This window comes from Stigmatopora argus, chromosome 11 (assembly GCF_051989625.1).
Source record: "Stigmatopora argus isolate UIUO_Sarg chromosome 11, RoL_Sarg_1.0, whole genome shotgun sequence".
Taxonomy (NCBI): Eukaryota; Metazoa; Chordata; class Actinopteri; order Syngnathiformes; family Syngnathidae; genus Stigmatopora; species Stigmatopora argus.
The window spans coordinates 2,355,921-2,375,865 of record NC_135397.1 but is presented as its reverse complement, the minus strand read 5'-3'; the positions used below and the strand labels follow the sequence as shown (position 1 = coordinate 2,375,865).

Genomic DNA, 19,945 nt, shown 5'->3' with positions numbered 1-19,945 from the left:
ATATTTGCCTTATCTGTGTTTATAAATGTGTCATAAAACAAATTCTGGACGTAATCCATGAATGTTGTCACTTTCTCTGTTTCAACAGTAAGCGATACTTAATGAATGGATAATTGTTTTTTTTTTTTTTAAAGGGGGGCAAACAAAACCGGACCAAAGTCCAACTGGACAATTCAAGCGCAAAAAAAGGACGAGGTGAAAGCGGTAGCAGGCCGTCTTGGCCGGGAGGAACTTTCTCTCAAATAAATATGCTTTACCAGAACTTTACTTGAGGTTTTTAATAATCTATTATCGCAGTCTGAAGCTGAAATATGACTTTTGGAGGATTGCCAGATGGTAAGTGAATTAAAATAAGGTACTTCAGCTCTTTCTGTTTGGCCGAGAAGGTTAAACAACAACTTGGTTTATGCATGTGAAGGGGTTAACTGCTGATGCAAAATGGTTAACCTGGATAAATCTATGTATTTATCTTATGGGACTTACTTTTTACACTTCTGAGCGCAGAACATTAACAGAGGCCAAGCAAGATGACAGTCGGTCACTCAGCTACTATAAGGTAATCCCATGTACTTTTATGCTATAGTATATTTCATTTTTCTTCTCTTTTAATACAGTTGCCTGGTTAAACTTGAACTAATATGTTGTGGTGATAATATAACCACTAAAAATAAAACTAAGAAATGTCTGAAACTTTATTTTGATCATAAAGTATGGTTATAGTGAGCCATGCATTTTATTGAAAGACCTATTGTGTCCGTTATCTTTAAAAAAAATAATAGCACCTTGATTACAATAATTGCTTAATTTGTGAAGAGGCCAAAAAGAAGAGATTTGGGGATGAAAAAAATCAATATTTTGTTTCTTGGTACTATAAATTATTATTAGCCATGACATATTATTATTATTAGCCATGACATATTATTATTATTAGCCATGACATATTATTATTATTATTAGCCATGAAATATTATTATTATTAGCCATGACATATTATTATTATTAGCCATGACATATTATTATTATTATTAGCCATGACATATTATTATTAGCCATGACCGAAAATTATAAAAGTGTGATTAATCAAAACTCTCCTATCAACTAACGTTGAACCAAAAAATGCGAGATGGAACCTTTTAAAGTTGAAATTGTTGTTAACATGTTCAGCGATTAAAGTGCCATACATGATTATTATTGCTGTCACATGAATGAAAACCAAGTATTCCATTATTGCACGGTTTAACTGTCAAACCTTTTATTAATGGAGTACTCCATCTGTTATGTATATTGTGAAAGGTGGAGGAGTTGGAGATGGTGCAAATCCGCCGTCTTTTCCTCCATGCGTGCACTGAAGCCCTCGTTGCCCGCCCTCTGCGCGGCGGTCTTCTTCCTGTACGGCCTGGCCGACCAACTTCGCTCTTTCGTGGCCGGCGTCTTCCTGCCCCAGTACCGCTACCCGTACGCGGTGGCCCTCAGCTTCGGCCAGGTCGCCGCCCCAACTCTTCCCAAAAAAATCAGTTTGTGCCAAATCGTGTTGACGAACCGGGGTTTATTTGCTATGTTGGCAAAGGGCGACCAGTCGTTTTCTACGTCTTGACCTAAACGTTTGAAAATCTGATTCAAATGATTGAACTTGGTGAAGGACAATCACTGGAGCGGACCTTGGAATGTAGGCGAAAAAAAATACAACATCTGACATACCTGTCAACCTCTGCCGATAACTGCCCTTATAAATGATTATGATTCCCCTTACAAACCCCCAAAAAACCTTACAAACACCGTACGAGTCTGCAGTTATCGGCAGAGGTTGACAGGTATGAGTCATCAGGTTTTCGCTAAAACCTCCCACATGGTTTAACTGTTAACAAACATTAAAAATTAAGGCCTTTGATAAGATTTCCCTGGCTGTCATGTTTTGTTGGGGTTTTGGGGGCTGGGTGTTTTTTCCTTGTCAGTTTGACCTGCTGTGTCCTTTCTGGCTGGCTTTCCCTTGTGTGACCCAGGTGTTCGTTATTGTCATCAACCTGTGTCTTTGCATTTAAAACCCGTGTTTTCTGTCTTTGTTATGTTTGCCTAGTCACATACCTGTCAACCTCTGCTGATAACTGCCCTTATAAATGATTATGATTCCCCTTACAAACCCCCCAAAAACCTTACAAACACCGTACGACTCGTACGGTGTTTGTAAGGTTTTTGGGGGGTTTGTAAGGGGAATCATAATCATTTATAAGGGCAGTTATCGGCAGAGGTTGACAGGTATGTTAAGTCATCAATGTGCGTCTCCCTTGTTAAGTTTTTTTTCTTCATTTTGTACCAGTCTTTATTGTTTGTATGGTTATTTTTCATTAAATTCCTAATTTGTGCACCAGCGATTCCCTCATTTTCCTGCTTACTGCGCTCGGCAACCGAGGCAAAATCATGACAGTGTCGTGTGTTTAGAGCGGGGGTGGTAAAATCAGTCCTCAAGGGTCGCTGTGGGGGAAGGTTTCAACCGATTAAGCACAGAAATTAACCGGCGGGGGTTGTGCTGAAACAAGAAGCACCTGACTGCAATCCACTGATTGCACTTGTTGGTGAAATGGTGTCCTCTTTATGGGTTTAAATGAAAACCCGCACCCTAAATTAAAGTTTTACAATGACCTTGTGATCCACATCGCACTCCTCAGGAGATTATTATTGTTTAAAGTTTAGATGCCATTACACGGCTCACCATCTGCCGACTTCCCATTTACGGTGTAGTTGACGCTTACCTTGGCGCTCCATTAAACACGCCATCTGTCAATAGCGTTTGGGCTCCTTTAATTAAGCTAAAGAACGGAAAAGCTCGTGAAAGCGGACCAAATTTGCATTGCTTTTGTTTTGCAGGTATTGCTGTCTTTGTTTTTCCTCAATCTCCTCCACATCCTGGGCGTGGCACCTCTGAGGCCTTTCAATCGAGCGGTGGCGGAGCGTCTCCTGGTGCCGTCCGTTTGCAGCAGCGTCCGTGCCGTGCTGGCCATGTGGGCCGAGGCCAACACTTGGCACGCGGGCCTCTATCCGCTGGCCTGGCGTCTGTTGCCCCTCGTCACGGTGGGCTTGGGCTGCGTGCTGAAAGTGACAGCATCACCCTCTGGCCACACATTTGTCTTCCTGTCCGTTCTGACCGGGTCGTCTCTGCTCTTCACAGGTAAAAACACAGTTCTTCCATCCGGACAGCAAATTAAGGGATGTATAACACAACTCTTAACCACTACTACTATTACTACAGTTCCACCTAGTGGATGTAGGACTAGTACTACCACCCACGACTACTACTACTATTACTACTACCACTACTACTACTGCTACTACCACTACTACTACTGCTACAACTACCACCACTACGACTACCACTACTACTGCTGCTGCTACTACTACTACTACAGTAGTAGTAGTACCACTACTACAAGTAATACTACTACTACAAGTAATACTACTACTACAAGTAATACTCCTACTACTACAAGTAATACTACTACTACAGTAGTAGTAGTACTACTACTACAAGTAATACTACTACTACAAGTAATACTCCTACTACTACAAGTAATACTACTACTACAAGTAATACTACTACAAGTACTACTACTACAAGTAATACTACTACTACAAGTACTACTACTACAAGTAATACTACTACAAGTAATACTACTACTACAAGTAATACTACTACTACAAGTAATACTACTACTACTCCAAGTAATACTACTACTACTACTACTACAAGTAATACTACTACTACTACTACAAGTAATACTACTACTACAAGTAATACTACTACTACTACAAGTAATACTACTACTACAAGTAATACTACTACTACTACAAGTAATACTACTACTACAAGTAATACTACTACTACAAGTAATACTACTACTACTACTACAAGTAATACTACTACTACAAGTAATACTACTACTACAAGTAATACTACTACTACAAGTAATACTACTACTACTACTTCTACTACTACTACAAGTAATACTACTACTACTACTTCTACTACTACTACAAGTAATACTACTACTACTACTTCTACTACTACTACAAGTAATACTACTACTACTACTACTACCACGACTGTGTTTTATAATCCGGTGCACTTTAAATGTGAAAAAAAAATTATGCCATTCATTGAAGGCCTGTTTTATAATCCGGTGTGCCTAATAGTCCAGAAAGTACTGTATACATAACCAAACATAAATTATACAATACAGGAAACTAATGTCAAAATATCATTATATAAGATATTTGAACCGTCATACTGGATTTATTTGCAAAAGAGGTGAGGAAAAGGAGTCATTCATGACATATTTGGCCAATGAATGCGGCCCATGAACCGAATTGACACCCCTAACTTAAATTAAGCCTATTCTTACATTATCATATTTTCTTTTCCTCAAGTCATATCAAAGCAGGTCTTAATTTTCCTTACTACTAAAGTATCTCTTTACACAATATAGTTTTGGGGTCACCCGTTTCAGCCTCTCACGGCATATCAGTTATGGAACCTCTGGAATACATTTACGGGCCTCTGGCCGTCATCCTCCTGGGCCTCTCCCTGACCTGGTCGTCCAAAGCGTACGAGGCCGAGCACAACGGCCCTCCTTCTGCCAACCGCTCTTCCGCTCTGGACTTTTACTACAATTTGGTGGTAAACCAGTGCTGTCTGCTGGGTCTCCTGTGGACCCTGCATCCGGAAAGCCCCCCGCTGGTCCTAAGTCGGGCCAGCTGGCGCAGCCTGCTCTTCCACGGCTACCTGCTCGCCATCCTGCTGCTGGGGATGCTCCTGGACTTTGCCGCGGTGATGTCGGCGTTGTCCGTCTCGCCGCTGGCTGCCGCGCTGTTACACTCGGCCAGGGAACTGCTGCACCCCTTGGTACAGATGTGCCTTTAAAAGGGCATTTTAGTCACTATTTTTTACTACTTTTGCTGGTCAAAGTTGTCTGTGACTCATTTTTATATTCTGAATTCACAGTATATTAAAATAAATAAAAAAATCCCAGAGATCAACCCCAAAATGAAGACATGCTTTGATAAATTAATCAACTTTCATTAAACCAATATAGGATTTTTTATTGTAAAACTGGGTCAGTATATCTGCTCGTGGTAATTGGCCAAAATCAATCCTCAAAGGAAAATGTTCTTGAATTTTAATGAATTGCATCCTTTCGAAAATAAGACACCTTATTGCCAACAAAAATAGATATTTTTTTATTACAGTACTTCCAACCAAATCAAACTGTATTTACAGTGTTACACAGGCTTTCAATAAAAATCCAACCTCTTTTGAACCATGAATTCATTCATCACAACTTTGCCGTATTTCCCATCATGTTATACAAAGAATGCAGAAAATGAATATACCCATACAGGCCATGATTCTTCTTAGTTGCCTTTCTTTGCCAAGCAGAAAGTCGCTGACAGCTAAGAGCGATCCGAGTTCAGGGGAAGGTGTATCCCGATACTCTGGAGCAGATTGGAGGCAGGTCCGGCCAGGCCTTCCTGGCAACTGAGAGACTCCAAAAGATTGGCCACCAGGTTGACGTCGACGTCCAGAGGCTGAATCTGCTCCGCGTCGGCGGCTGGGATCGGGGATCCCTCTTTCCCGTCTGAATGGACCGATGACAACGTCTGCAGACAGCACAAGAGTAGAAATCGACACATTATCAGCTGGCCCGATACTTGTTTTAGTCCCACCATTTTAAAGTTAGGCATTGGCAGGTTAAAATTCTGTTGTTGAATCAGAAAGGTCTGGATTGTTCTTACCATCTGATTAAAGCTCTTTCCAATATGCGTGTCGGTCAGCTCCTGGTCCATCTGCTCCATGTATCCTTTTATGCTGTCCAAAGCCTCCATCCCATTCATCTCCTTGTGAGCAGAAGGTCCCTCTTCTATCTCTTCTTCATCATCATCATCATCGTCATCCCCGAGTTCTTCCCACTCATCTTCACAAATATCGTCCGAATCGAGCGAATCCTTTTCACTCGTGTCTGCGGCAAAAATCGGATGATTGAAGTCAAGTGATAAACGGACAATTTTCCCCAAATCAACATACCTAATATCCGTTCCAGTTCACTTATGAGGGTTGCCGTGTCATAGGTGAAAGGATTATTGCTTGAACAGTTCCTGCAAAAAAAGAAAAGAAAAGTATTTACCTCGTGACTTCAGTGGCTCTGGATTCTTGCCTGAGATGCTTAATTCAGTTCAGGTAAATCCAACTTTTTTCCATCAATTGCACATATAAAATGAAGATAACGTATTGAAAATAACTAGATTAGCGGACAAGGAGTTAGCAACATATCTCACCATGGTGACTCAGCTCCCATGTAGGATGACTTGGCATTGAGGAAGTCCTTCATCTTCTCGCTGACGCCCACAAGATTGCAAGCGGCTTCCTCTTCTTTCTCGCCGTCGTCCGCCGTCGTCGTACGGGTGCCTTTCTTCGTAGGCCCGACGCTCCGAGGGTCTTTTCCGGATGTTTCCCGGGCGGACCCGGACCTCTCCTCGAGCATGCGTTCCAAATCCTGAGCGCTGACCTCAAGCCAGTTGTCACCTGGAGATGACAGCAAGTTTGCCGATTCTGCTTAGCATCTGCACTGTATGCCATTGACAGCAATAGACATTCAATTATTTGAAGGTACAGACGCTCCCTTACTTACGAACATTCGAGTTACGAACAACGGTACATACGAACATGTCTGCGCATAGGTTTTTTTTTTCCCAAGATGGTGCCGTCACGCGGAATCCAGTGACAGTACCTCTGTATATTCTTATGTTTTTCGTGTTTTACAGCCCTATCTTTTTTAAAATTATATTTTAATATTTCTTAATACATTCCTCTTTACTTTACTTTGTACTTCAATGTTTTTACAACTTTCTTTGTTCTGTGAGCCTGGCTTCTTTCGGCTACTTCTTGTAGTGCTTCTTTCCACCGCTAATACCGACTCCTGGCGCTGTGAGAGCTCACCCAGCATCCACCTTCCTCTGCCCAGTTCGTTGCAGTGCGTAAGTGCGTGAACGTATCTCCAGTGCGCAAAGAACATTTTTATCATTAAATATCTCGTGCATCCATTATTCAATATGGTTGGTAAAAAGCGAAAGGCTTCTAGTGAGGGTGGTAGTGCAAGGAAGGGGCAAGCCATTTCATTTGAAACGAAAGTGGCAATAATAAAGAAGCTTGATCTGGGTGAGAAAATGGTGAGCGTTGCACGGGCATACAACTTGAATCATTCGACGATCGTTCGTTAAATGTTTTTTTCAATACAAACCAATGCAGGTTACTTATACAAGCCTTAAACATACAAATGCACTTATATAAACCTTCAATATACTTATATAGGCCTTAAACATAAATTATAATACAAAATATAGCACTGAATCAACTTACGAACAAATTCAACTTATGAACAATCGCTCGGAACCTAACTCGTTTGTAAGTAGGGGAGCGTCTGTATTTTTCAGTGCCAGTTTGTTGTACTCACTGTCCTCTTGAGGGAGCTGTGCTTCTTGTTTCCTCAGCGTCTCGATATCGATGGGCCCACACGAGCTCAGCAGTTGGAGAACCTCGTCCCCTGGAGACATGACACTGCCACACAAGTGCAAATTGGGCACGTTGAGAGTCCATTTTTTTGAGATTTTAAAAACGAGAATACTGTCAAAACATCCCCTCTGGTCACTGTTTTAATGGAAAAATCCCTAATATGGTCTTCAAATAATGCCACTCAAAAACAAAGCCAATTTTTAATTACTTAGTGCCATGCATTTTGAATTTTGAAGTACGGCAATATCCCAACTGAGTGTCAATCTTCAAAATGCGCATGTTTATTGTTATGAATAGCCCTCAAAACACATTTGCATTTTAATTTTCAAAATGATAGTATTTGGTCAAGTGGAACCAAGTGGAAATAGATAAGAGCCGCTGTTCTAGTGGGAAAATATGAAAATAGGCGTGCCGCTTTTCATCCTCACCTGAATGTCGAGGCGACCGACTGCTTAAAGAATTTTTCTGCTGAACTCATCAGCTCTCGGTAACGAGCCGAGCCCTCCATCTCTTCCTGCGTTCAAACACAAACTCTTGTCTTTAAGGGTGATGTCACGTTTTATGCCTTCATGCAGGCGTTTAAAAAAAAATAACAAAAAAAATGGGACTAACCCTGAAGTAACCGTTGGTCTTCAGACTTTGCAAGAACCCTTTCCATTGCGGGTTACAACTGACCGGAGAGTCGGCCTCTGAAGAGGGAAGTCTACACTTGGAACACAAGATCTCGAAGCCATGAGCCTGGGTCACACAGAAGGAAATAAGCACCAAACAATAGTTAACCAATCGTCAGCATTGCTATCGAACACGAAACGTCAACAATATCGGCCTGACCAGCTTCATGCCGAGCTCATGCGATTTGAAGCGCGGGTCCGACCGCGGGGGCATGGTAAAGCCACTCCTCTTGTCTGGGACGAACATTTGCTGCTGCAGTTGAGCGTACAAGCACCGAGTGAACGTCACCTGGGAAGACGGGCAAAGTCGGGCGTCTCAGCGTCCACTACCGGCCGCCAGATTGGCAATTTGCGTTAGCGTACAGAGGTTAAGACCCGCGTGTCGGGCGGGAAGTTCTTGAAATGTCGGCACGCCCGGAGGTCGATGGGGTCACGGAGGTAAAAGGCGGACACGGCGGGGGCCACCAGGTCGGGGCGCTGCGCTAAAAGCGTTGCCACGCCCGCTGGTACGAAGCAGTGGGCGCGGTGGAGGCCAGCTTTAATCTTCTCTGGATACCTAAACAAAGGACATGGATGGATAAAAAATATATAGCACCTTCTAATGAACTAAATACTAAAAATTGTGCCCAATTGGAGTAGTATTCTTCAGACGTCATTGGATTGGATTGGATTGGATAACTTTATTCATCCCGTATTCGGGTAATTTCGTTGTCACAGTAGCAAGAGGGTGAGGATGCAGAAATAGGAAAGGCATTTTAGACATAAATAGATAGGTAATAAGTACGTTAATAAATAAATACATGAATAAATATATAAATAAATAAGCGTGTTGCTGAAATATATATACACATACATATACCTACACATACGTGTACATACATACACGTATGTGTATGTATATGTATATATATGTGTATATATAAATATATATATGTGTATATATAAATATATATATATATATATATATATATATGTATATATATATATATACACACATACATACACATACGTGTACATACACATATATATACATACATACATACATACACATACGTGTACATACACATATATACATACATACACATACGTGTAGATACACATATATACATACATACATACATACATAAATAAGCACATATTTACATACATACACAGATATACATGTATGCATACGGTAGCCATTTGTTTTGTTAAAGAGCCTGACAGCTGAATGTGATCGGAAATCATGTCATTTTCTAATTATCGAGTTTTTAATCTTTTTTTGTTTTGTTTAGGGGCTACAAAGCAGGATATCATCAAAATAAACCAAAAAGTATGTTTTGTTGTACATTTTTTTACGGGTAGCTCCTCAAAATCAGTTGACCCAGAATTGAACCCAGGTGCAAAACATTTGTGATTGGGACATCTCTAATCAAGAGTGATTTTCTCCCCCTCCCCCGCCCAATGGGGGATGTGGGGCAGAATTAAACCCGATCATTGCACCCGTGCTTGAAGAGCTAATCCTTCTCAGAGAGTGCTTTCATGCCTGTATTCATTTACTAAATGATATCCTAACAAAGCTAAGTCTCATTTCAGTGTTTCCTCTGTGAAGGACACAATCTGCTGCTTTCTAAAATATGGAAGTAAAAAAATGAAAGAGATTTAATGTGCTGCACTGGAAACTGTTCTCCTTCATCCTAGTGCTAAACATATTGAATGTATTTGCATTTTTATGTGTATTTGTGTGTTTTTATGTTGGCGTCTGCCCGCTATTTAGGGCGGAATAGACGTTTGCATTCCCTCACCCATCTAGACGTTTATGCAGGGCCGCGGTAATCTCAGCGCTGGCCCGGCATGCTTCCGGCTGGGAGGCGAGGAACGTTATGGCTTGCTGAATGCTCGGTACCACATTCTTCGGGATCCCTATGGGTCTGGAACGCGAAGGACTGGGCAGGAGATGCAAAATGCCATGGTAGATGAACACCTGTTGAGAATAAAACAATAAGTGAAACATGAAAACACATTTATTTGGAGTTATTAAAGGAGTTGTACGGGGTTATTTTTTCAGGCATTTGTAGAAATCATAGTTGGCTCATTATTCTCCATAAAATACATATCGGAATGTTCCGTCATGAAATTCTGGATTTGAACCCTTAACAAATGTCTTTATGTTTTCAACATGTGATGAACACGCACCCTGTTCTCACTGGTGTCTGGATTCAGCCATTTGGGGAGATGATCAGCGACTTCAATTAGCAGGAATTCACCATCGTTATCCTCGACTCTGCATGGAAAATGAAAAAATTCAAAAAACAGACTCACAATAACACAAAAAATAAGTGTATCCATAAAAAAATATCTTCACCTTGCAGCGAGCCCCGGAAAAGCCTCTGTTATATGCTTTAAAAGGTAAACAATAAACCACTCATCATCCACATTGTCACCAAACTGGGTGCTGCCACCAATATGATCCGGAACGCCCCCTGAAAAAAAATAACACAAAATTTGAGCCATCGGGAATATACAATAATTCCAAAATGCATGGTTTGCACTCTTACCTTTCTCAGGATAATACTTGAGGTTAAATGGCTGGTTCTGCCAAATGTACTGCATGGAGAGAGGCGCAATTTTTGCAAGAATCTCCTCCACGAGACAAGAGAGATGTTCCTCGATGTTTTGTACCGTGATCGTCTCAGTCAAAAAGAGTTTGTACTGGACTGAGTCCTCCTGAACAACTCTCCTCTGAAGACCGTCCATTTTTGTTTATTATTTAATCCCTGGCGGGGCAGATGCTATCGTAAATCATACATGCAATCTTCACATGTGTAAATGCATTAGATAAAATAATCGTCTTACCCCGATTGCTTGTAAAACGTTAGTTTTGGGTATATATTCCGCCAAATGTGGCCACTTTGATTTTACAACATTTCTAACGTCCTACGCTAAACGTGCTCGACTCGCCAAGTCGGAACCAAGAATAATTATATTCCTTTATATTCCTATCAGTATAAAATAGTTCATTATCATATGATTTTAAAATGCATATATTTGGACTTAATTTATCGTCATTTATTATATATTATTCCTTGATAGGATATCATTTTATTCTCAAAATCAACGAGGGGGAACCATCACCAATGTACAACATCAAGTCGGACATATTTCAGAAGCACACTCTTGCTCTCGCAATGAACTCTGGGAAAGTAGTCTATTTCATTCCCGTCCCGGGCGGAGTAACCATGACAGCATTGTTGTTAGCACTGTTAGCATTAGTAGCCTAGACGTTCAAATGATAAAAGATAATGTGACATTTTCTTGTTTATTACGTAAAACGATGAGAAAGGTGTCCGCCAAATATACTTTTAAACACGGGAGTAGAAAGTGAGTTTTGAGCAAACGTCGAGTGACCGCTGCTCGTATTGTTACCTAACGCTAGTTTATGCATTAGCATACGGTTAGCATATGTGAAAATGTCATAATTTTTCCACCTGGGCCTTAACGATTCCCTGCGGGTTCAAGATGCAGGGAGGCGAGGTGAGGGCTCGACAACTTTAGACACGGAGGGAAGGAGAATGATTTCACGTTACAACAGGCGACCCGTAGCGCACAAGCTAGAAATGTAAGTATGGAACATGACTGCAGTAATGGTAGGTTTTTTTTTTCGGGATAATGGGGGTAATTCTTGCAATGTCAAAAAGACATCCCAGGGCTTTCACTTCGTCATCGTTTCCTCTCCGACGTCATTTCACTGACACATTTAACTTTGAAAATGTACTACGTGCTTGACCCTTTGTAAATTCAAAGATGGAGGGTTTAGGATATATTTTTCGCTAAATATTGAAGGTATTTTAAAATGGTTAAAAACATGATTGCATTGGGTCAACCTACTAACACGTACAATGTAAACGTGAAGAAATTAAAATGAATGAATGATATATACGTATTGATTGCTGGTCTGCCTCCTGCTGGTCGCTTTAGGAACGACAGTGTTATAGTTCAATTGCCATGTCTCATAATCCTGTTGGGATTTTTGGGTGGCATTTTGTTCATTTTGAAAAGGAATATGAGAAGAAGCCCTCAATGAGCAGAAAAAAATGTCATTAGTGAAGCCTACTTTCCAGAACAAAGAATTAATTAAAAAAAACATACTGAACAGGATAGTAAATACGTAGATGGTTTGTTTTATTGTACGTACTACTTAATGACTGAGTACTTTTTCCGTGCAGCCGCGGCCTGTCTCGCAGTAGCCTAGACCAGCACCCCCTGCCGGAGGAAGCGGACCAACAAGACCGGAGGTCCCTCGATGACTTGGATGAGGCTGGGAACATCCGCAATAAGTGAGCAAGACACTCTGCCTCCACATGCCAGGCTCAAATAATGACTAATGAAGACAGCTCCTTCGAATATCCTGTTACTTTAACGTTTATGTTACACTCTGAAACCTTGTGCATGTTTACTTATCAACTCAAAACATTTTTTTTTCTCGCAGTTCTGAGACATCTGGCGCTTCGAGCCCCGCCAACTGTCCTACGGTGATTTCCGTGGAATCAAGCCGGCCGTGGTCGGGTATTCACAGCTCCACAGGCACAGGCGTGTCCACAGAGAGGAGTTCTGTCTTCTCCTGGGGCTACGATGTAAGATTGGACAGATTTGACTGACATTTGTGGGCTATATATAGAGAAATACCCATTGTTTCCCTCCTGCTTCTGTGTATTCACGAGGTCTACGCCTGCTGGGCATCGTTTGTCGGCATTTTTTTTAAGGAGTCAATATTTGATTTATCTTTTCTACTTCCAAATGCTTAAAAGTCCTAAATATTTTTTATAGATCTAAAACAATATTTATTTGAGCTTTTTTTTCATAAAAAATGGAAAAAGAACCACTTTTACTGGTAGATAATGGCCTTTCCCCCCCTCAACTCCCCAGGAGTTCGACAAAGCGGCTTCGCGCCGAGTGCAACAAATGTTTGAGGAAATTGACAAAGAGCTGTACGAGGGCAAAGGCAGCGGTTGCGAGCTCCTGCCCAGTCTGCAGGAGGAGTGTCAACAGTGGGCCACGCGTTTTCCTCATCTTCGGTTTGTGTTCGACGCGGGCAATTCAAGGCATTTCTGGCTGTTTGGCAATTGTTATCTGTGTAATGTAGGATTCTGGGAACTCAGTTGATGTGTCCCAGCGATGAAGGCTTTCAGTGGTACGTGAGCTCAGGGACGGCCATCAGCGGCACCCCATCAACGTCCCAGCGGTTCATCGAGAACGATGACAATGCAACGTGAGTTTTCACTTCGGCACACACTCACTCGTGACAAGAATAGACCACCACTAGGGATGTCCCAATCGCATATTTTTGGATAGGTCACCTGATTTTGTGGATCTGATAATAAATGTAATAGAAATTGAAAAATAGCACATGTCAAGCAAATGTCTTTTATGCCATGAACAATACACAAATATCGCGCAGTTAATGTAGACCAAACATGGCAGTGAAAATTGAAAAAAATTGCAAAGTAGGGTCAACCCTATTGTAACTTTTTTTTTCTTCAGTGCTGAGTCCTAGTTGCAAAAGTGGCTTCCGCTTTCCGAGTCTCAACGTTTTATGAAATTAAAAAAAAAAAACCTGTTTTTTTGAAAATAATTAATACCGGAAAAACATCACAAAATAGTGACTTTGCGATAAGTGAAGACGCGATAATCGAGGGATAGCTGTACTTTTTCTTCTTGTAAATCGATTGTGAACCAAATAAGGTCACATGATTAGCTCTGAGACATCTCTAATCACCATTGTGTTGTTTTTATTTTTTTTTCCTCATGATAATTGATTTGCGTTTGGATTTTTTTTTCTGCGTTAAGGTTGAACGTGTTGGGTCGCAGCGCTGCACTTCTCAAGTGCAACTCCGCAGAGCTTAATGGGCCTTTGGCCACCTCAAGTGACTCCAGACCAAAAGTAATCCAAGTGGAGGGTGACATGGAGGAGTACCTGGCCTTTGATAGCATCAGCCTGTGAGTTAGTACTTTCCTGATTTGGTTAGATTGGATTTTCCTGAGCCACGAGCTACGGTTCTTTTCCTTCTCATCCCCAACGCCGTCTCTTTTACACACAGGGAGGATAAAGAGGACACGGCTTGCCCGGTGCCATGCCCCAGACGTCGCTGCATGCCCCCGGTCTCGCCCTACAGGTGTCGGCGTCAGGCCGTGCTCGACCATTTGTTCGACGACGTCTGGCGGCAGCTGGTGGAACTCATGAGCGAGCTCGTCCACCGGCAGTGGCAACATCAAACCTCCTGTATGATTCCCACCGCCTCCTCTATATATGGCTTTTGAACAAAAACTCGATGAGTTGGACTTTTCCGATTCATAGGTGATGGAAGACCTTCTTCCAACTTGAGTCTAGTGCTGCCCAATTCCTTCACGTCGGTGTCCGTGCTTCCAAACACGTTGCTCAAACTCGGGCCCAGCCGCGCTCCTCCGCCCCAGCCTCCTCTCGTCCCCGGTTTAGCCTTTCAGGTTAGTGACTCTAACATCTTTTTGACATCATTTGGTCCATATTTTGTATTTAGATTGGAATTTGTAAGCTGACAGACCATCTATTACAGTATTACCCATACACAATCTTTACGTACATGTGTGCAAATGCTAATTTCTTGTATTATTTTTACACCACACATCAAGTACAAAACGGTGCTCCTCATCAATATGTCTCGTCATGGACTATTTTTCTCAAAATATCACCACCAATTTTCAATTGGAATAAGATTCCATCTTTTTCCCAGGCTATGACATTACTTGACTTATGTGTCTGTCTTCACATTTTCACAGTTTTTGCCAGAGAGCAAGATGCATGATCATCTCGAAAAATAATTTCAACATCTTTTCAAGTATTTTCCTCCCTTTGTTTTCCCTTCAACGTCTTCACAACTGTCCACTCTCCCTCTCTGGCTGTTCACGTAAAGAAGTCCAAGCACAAGTCCCGCCGGAAGCTCCAAAAGCAGAAAAGGCCAGTCAGTGTATGTAAACGGCGGCGCACGGCCATTCCGGCACCTCGTCTTGTTAATTCTAGATTGTATGTGCTTGCGCCTGTCTATTAACCCTTAAGCACTTTATTAATGAACTGCCATTTATTTAGCTTTTTGGCTTTAAATCTCGTGAAGGTTATGTTGGTGTCCTCGCAGAATTGGGGGCCCACTGCATGACAAGTAACTAGATGGTTGACGTTGAAACAACTAACCGACTTCCTTAAGGGAAAGTGTCGAGAGTAGCCGTTGGTGATGTCCGTCACTTGTTTTTGCTTCTCGCAGCAGGCCGGAAAGGTTTCGGTGGGAAGCGCCCGGCACAACTTGAACGACCTCATCGTAATCCACAGCATCCCGCTCCAACAGAAGAATCTGGCGCCGCTGGATAGAACTCAGTGAGAACCACAGTACAGTAATCCCTCGATTATTGCGCCTTCACTTATTGCAAATTCACTACTTTGCGATTTTTTTCTGCTATATATTTTTTAAATTAATAATATATATATATATATATATATATATATATATATTTTTTTTTTTTCAAAGTTCATGAAAATGTGAAAATCCACACTGAAACTCGTAAGCGGAAGCCCCTTTTTCTACTAGGACTCAGCACTGAAGAAAAAAAATATTTTTAAGTTCATAAAAATGTGAAAATCAACGCTGAAACTCGTAAACAGAAGCTACTCTTGATTTAAAAACAATCTGGAACTGATTTTTTTTCTATGTTGTGCAGTGAGCCAGAGCAGGGACCCCTCAGACCGGGCTCGGGCACGGCACCCGCGAGCAGGCACCGCCCTCGCCGCCTCTTGGAGCAGAGCTCGTCGTCGCTGAGCCGCCCGCCCCAGTCGGCCCGCCGCAGAAACCTGGCGCCCCGCACGCTCCAGCCTCTTGTACCCAACCCGAGTCAATCTAGCATGCCCAGATCAATGGACGAGGTCATCCGAGGTACACGACTGTGAGTTGGCTCAATTGCTTGGACTCTCTCTCTCGCGCAAGCTGTATAAAGAAAAGACTTAAATAATAACAACACAAAAAGAAGGAATAGGATTTCCAAGCCATTTTGGTATTAAAAAGTATTTATTTCTCCCCAGACCCACAGCCAGCGACCGCCTGATGTCTCCCTTGTTTGCACTGAGCCGGAACATGCTCCTGCCTCCCATCGGTGCCGGGGAAACAGACTCGTCCTTGTCGGGACAGCTGTCCAAAGCTGCTCAGGTATCGTTTTCAGATCTCCAATCCATCTCATTTTAAACTGTAAGAACCTTTTTGTTTCATTTCATCCCCGCCAGCGGCAGAAGGGCTCATCCAGCCGAGCGCACAGTGCCCTAAATGACGAAGTCGTCGCTTCCATCCCGAGGGATCGCCTTTACCCTCTGGATGTTTTCTCACGCCCCAACACGACGCACACTTACAGAGTAAGTTTTTGTCGGAGGGATCCTTCCCAAGGGTGGTGTTGTTTGAGCGCTAATTTCGCCCCCTCAGTCAGACACTCCTTATCGGCGCTCCTTCACCGTGCTGGACAACATTGGACAGGGGAGGCACGGCAGGACCTCGGTAGCAACAGGTGGGACGTTTGATTTAATAGTTTAGGTTTATATCTATTTTACTTTATTTTGTTGCATTTATTCATCCGTTGATCATATAATGCAAAGCCATTTCAACGGGGAAAGCTGGCATTGATCGTGTTTCACTCCTGTTGAGTTAATACTGAATAAAAAAAGATCATATTAACAATGCATTATTGTTAAAAAAAATGATCCTGTTTAACAAATGAAAGAATATCCAACTCAGACCATGCATTTATTTTTTGTGAAAGTGGGCGTCTCAGAAAAAAAGTTTCGACATGATAAATAATGGGTCCTTCCCACTTGGTTGGAGCATTTTTTTATGTGCTAATTAAAAAACACGTTTCAACCTTTTGGCTAGAAGACTCGCTTGGCATCGGCGTGACCGGTGTTAGCCTGGGCATCGGCAGCTCATCTTTCCTGGAATCATCTTCCCACCCTCCACTGGGGCGTTGGCCAATTAGGGACGAGGAGACAGACATTCAAATCACACATCCAGGTTGGTTTTCAGGGAGAAGAAAATAATTGCTTGTCTTAGGCAAATCTACTATAAAACGTCAATTTTGAAGTGTGACTAATCACAACATTTCTTGTCTTTTTAGCTCAATTGCTGCCAGTGTCCAACCCAACTCGGTCTCACGGCCGTGGAGGCATCTCATACAGGTCCAGCAGAACGGGACTGTAGCTGGTCTTCAGTCTTCATGCACTTTAGCCATTCTTTGTATGAAGCACATTGAAGTGCCTGCACTTTTTTTTTTACAGAAATGTTTCACAATGCAGCTTGGATAAAGTTCTATTTTTTTATTCCAAATCAGCTTTCACAGCTGCCAAAAAACACATCGATCTTAATGTAACAGTTTCTAAACATATTTCAAAGTATTTTATTATTGCCAACATAAATATTGACAAGGTTTACCTTAATACTACTTTACATCAGCTGTGACTTGTTGACTGGGCAAGTGTGCAAAAACATTCAAGCAATCCAAATGATCTACAAGAAGTCATTTTACTGTCCGTGACATGAACAACATGAAATGTACTTAATTTTATTACAGGAATATTAAAATATTCAGACAATGAAGATGATGGGGCACAACTTATGGCTTTCCAACACAATCTTAAACTGGCAGAAAAATGCCAATAACTTAAAGAGTCCTAATATACACTACTTCTTTCCTCTCTTTGAGGATTTACCACCTTTTTTGGCGTACTTGGCCTCCAAGTCAGATAGGAAACTATTGAAGTTCTTCTCCCTGGATGCATGTTTTTGCTGCAGAATAACGAAGAAAAAAAGAAAGATAAATTTTACCGCCTTGATGACTGTAACCAACATTACCACAGCTCAGAGGAATAAGAAAACAAGAGCAGACGTGTAGAGTGAACACCGTTCCTACCTTGATCATCATCGTGAGGCTGTCTTCATCCTGGTTGAGCCCCATTTCCTTCTGCATCTCTTCTGCTTCTTCTCGCTCTCTGTCCGCCTGGAGTAGAAATAACGTAAAATATCATATGGTAATACTATGTACACGCGTGTCGGCAACTCACCCTCTTCCTCCGAGCTCTCTTCTTCTTGTCGGTCTCCTGCGCGAAGGCAGGGAATTCGTCCACTTCGCCGTCCTTAACAGCCGCCCGGATGATGTCCGCCAGCCTGGGCTCGTCATCCTGCGAGCCGCACAGCAACGAAGCCAGGATGGCGTCCATGTCTCCTCCATGCTGCGTGTATAGTCTGAGTAAGTCCTTCCTTTCTTCATCGGATCCTTTGTACGTTTTCTCGAAGTCGAGGATGTCCTGCACTGTAATCTGAGAGGACAGGCAAGTTTGTGAGTGTGACGGCTCGGGTCTACCGTGAGGAGTTTCCACACATACCTTTGGAAAGAGCTTCCTCCAGCAGTCCTCCCAACAGCAGTTCTCACTCAAGGCGTCAGATTCTTCGTCAACCAGGCCCTGCTCGTCGTAGACGGCCCGCTGTTCCTTGTCGCTCAGAACTGTGTACAACTTGCTCAGCACCTGCAGCAGAGATTTTGAAAAGGTGATGAGCATCTAATGACACTGAAACTGCACTTCAGCAGAGCAGTTTTCAAGAATTTATTTGGATTACAGGCATCTTAATTCAAGCAGATTCCTCCAATCAGTTTTTAGGGCTGATTATCAACACATATTTTTTTAGCAAGTGTCCAAAAAGGATCTGGCCCGTTCATCTGAAAGGTTGCTGTGAAAACAAAGGCATCATCGGCATAGATTGACGTTAACCCGAGAAGCATCTAGTAGTCCAACAAACAACAATTTAGGGGTTTTAAAATGCCATTCAAAAAGGCCTAAGGTTAACAACAACAATCTCGGATATGGTTCCGCCTCATGCAGTAACCACAGTTCTTAACAGTGCTCTTATATTGATTTTTAAGGAGACGGCCACTGTTTTTTGTTTCGAGAATTTACCTGAAATTTCTCAGTCGCCAGTGGGTCATCAGGGGCTCGATCCGGATGGACCTTTAGCGACGCTTTGTAGTAGCTCCGGCGGATCTCCGCTTCAGTCGCCTCCTTGTTGATGCCCAGCACCTCGTACAGACTCGCCGTTCTGAACAGCGCCTGGCACCGGTCGAGTAAACCCATCCTGCTCCTGCTTTGTTTAGCTCTGACCGACGTTTTTAACAGAAGCCTGTCGTGGGCGAGCTACTTTTGTTGTGTTTTGGCGCGCTGGGCTGTCACCCATTTCCGCATTAAGGGAACGCGATGACGTCAAATCTACACGTAATGTCCGATTGGTTACAGTGATGGGAACGTCATAGGGGCGCGACAGGCCTGACAGGTTGATGACCGAAAAAACGTAATAACCATTCCAAAATGTTTGTTGTCTTCATTTACATCTTTTAATTAAACATCGAATATACTTTTGTAGCTGGTACAATTCATGGCTTGATTAAGTCACGTGAATTTAAGTCACAGTCATGGATTTTGCATGGGAGCAGAGTTAATTTTGTGTCCTAATTTCAGCAACACTGTTAAGGTGTTGCAGGTGTACAGCAAAGAAGCCATGTTGCATTATTGAACAAATACAAGCATTATGTTTTCACAAAATCGCCATCAGAACAATTTGCCCATGCCCTGAATATATAGTGTGATGCAATATAAAAACACAATTTCATATATTTTCTCTTTTCCTAA

The 19,945-nt window shown here is 42.2% G+C and overlaps 4 protein-coding genes across 6 annotated transcripts; 2 read left to right on the top strand and 2 right to left on the bottom strand.

Annotated features, from left to right (window-relative positions):
* Nucleotides 1–56: 56 nt before the first annotated feature.
* LOC144084992 (uncharacterized) lies at nt 57–5,309 on the top strand. Of its 2 annotated transcripts, XM_077613899.1 has the most exons (5): nt 57–336; nt 505–556; nt 1,294–1,483; nt 2,863–3,163; nt 4,500–5,309. In XM_077613899.1, exons 2-5 carry the CDS (start codon nt 528–530, stop codon nt 4,910–4,912), a joined length of 933 nt encoding a protein of 310 aa, XP_077470025.1. In that variant the 5' UTR covers nt 57–336; nt 505–527; the 3' UTR covers nt 4,913–5,309. The 2 variants fall into 2 exon arrangements, with proteins under 2 accessions (XP_077470025.1, XP_077470024.1); XM_077613898.1 differs by lacking the exons at nt 57–336; nt 505–556 and having other exon boundaries at nt 1,037–1,483.
* ecd (ecdysoneless homolog (Drosophila)) lies at nt 5,203–11,315 on the bottom strand. Of its 2 annotated transcripts, XM_077613893.1 has the most exons (14): nt 11,065–11,315; nt 10,767–10,985; nt 10,574–10,691; nt 10,405–10,492; nt 10,014–10,192; nt 8,593–8,785; nt 8,390–8,518; nt 8,171–8,296; nt 7,987–8,072; nt 7,500–7,603; nt 6,325–6,571; nt 6,074–6,144; nt 5,785–6,008; nt 5,203–5,649 (listed from the first exon to the last, which is right to left on the bottom strand). In XM_077613893.1, the coding sequence occupies exons 2-14, from the start codon at nt 10,963–10,965 to the stop codon at nt 5,443–5,445; spliced, it is 1,971 nt and encodes a 656-aa protein (XP_077470019.1). In that variant the 5' UTR covers nt 10,966–10,985; nt 11,065–11,315; the 3' UTR covers nt 5,203–5,442. The 2 variants fall into 2 exon arrangements, with proteins under 2 accessions (XP_077470019.1, XP_077470020.1); XM_077613894.1 differs by lacking the exon at nt 11,065–11,315 and having other exon boundaries at nt 10,767–11,057.
* Nucleotides 11,316–11,549: 234 nt separating this feature from the next.
* fam149b1 (family with sequence similarity 149 member B1) lies at nt 11,550–17,864 on the top strand. The gene is made up of 17 exons (XM_077613588.1): nt 11,550–11,589; nt 11,728–11,827; nt 12,435–12,545; nt 12,698–12,842; nt 13,135–13,283; nt 13,352–13,477; nt 14,056–14,205; nt 14,307–14,488; nt 14,564–14,709; nt 15,156–15,209; nt 15,501–15,610; nt 15,952–16,173; nt 16,310–16,433; nt 16,508–16,633; nt 16,701–16,782; nt 17,148–17,282; nt 17,386–17,864. The coding sequence occupies exons 2-17, from the start codon at nt 11,781–11,783 to the stop codon at nt 17,466–17,468; spliced, it is 1,992 nt and encodes a 663-aa protein (XP_077469714.1). The 5' UTR covers nt 11,550–11,589; nt 11,728–11,780; the 3' UTR covers nt 17,469–17,864.
* Nucleotides 17,570–19,521, bottom strand: dnajc9 (DnaJ (Hsp40) homolog, subfamily C, member 9). Its single transcript, XM_077613900.1, has 5 exons — nt 19,220–19,521; nt 18,650–18,790; nt 18,329–18,583; nt 18,178–18,264; nt 17,570–18,053 (listed from the first exon to the last, which is right to left on the bottom strand). The coding sequence occupies exons 1-5, from the start codon at nt 19,391–19,393 to the stop codon at nt 17,949–17,951; spliced, it is 762 nt and encodes a 253-aa protein (XP_077470026.1). The 5' UTR covers nt 19,394–19,521; the 3' UTR covers nt 17,570–17,948.
* Between the last annotated feature and the right edge of the window lie 424 nt (nt 19,522–19,945).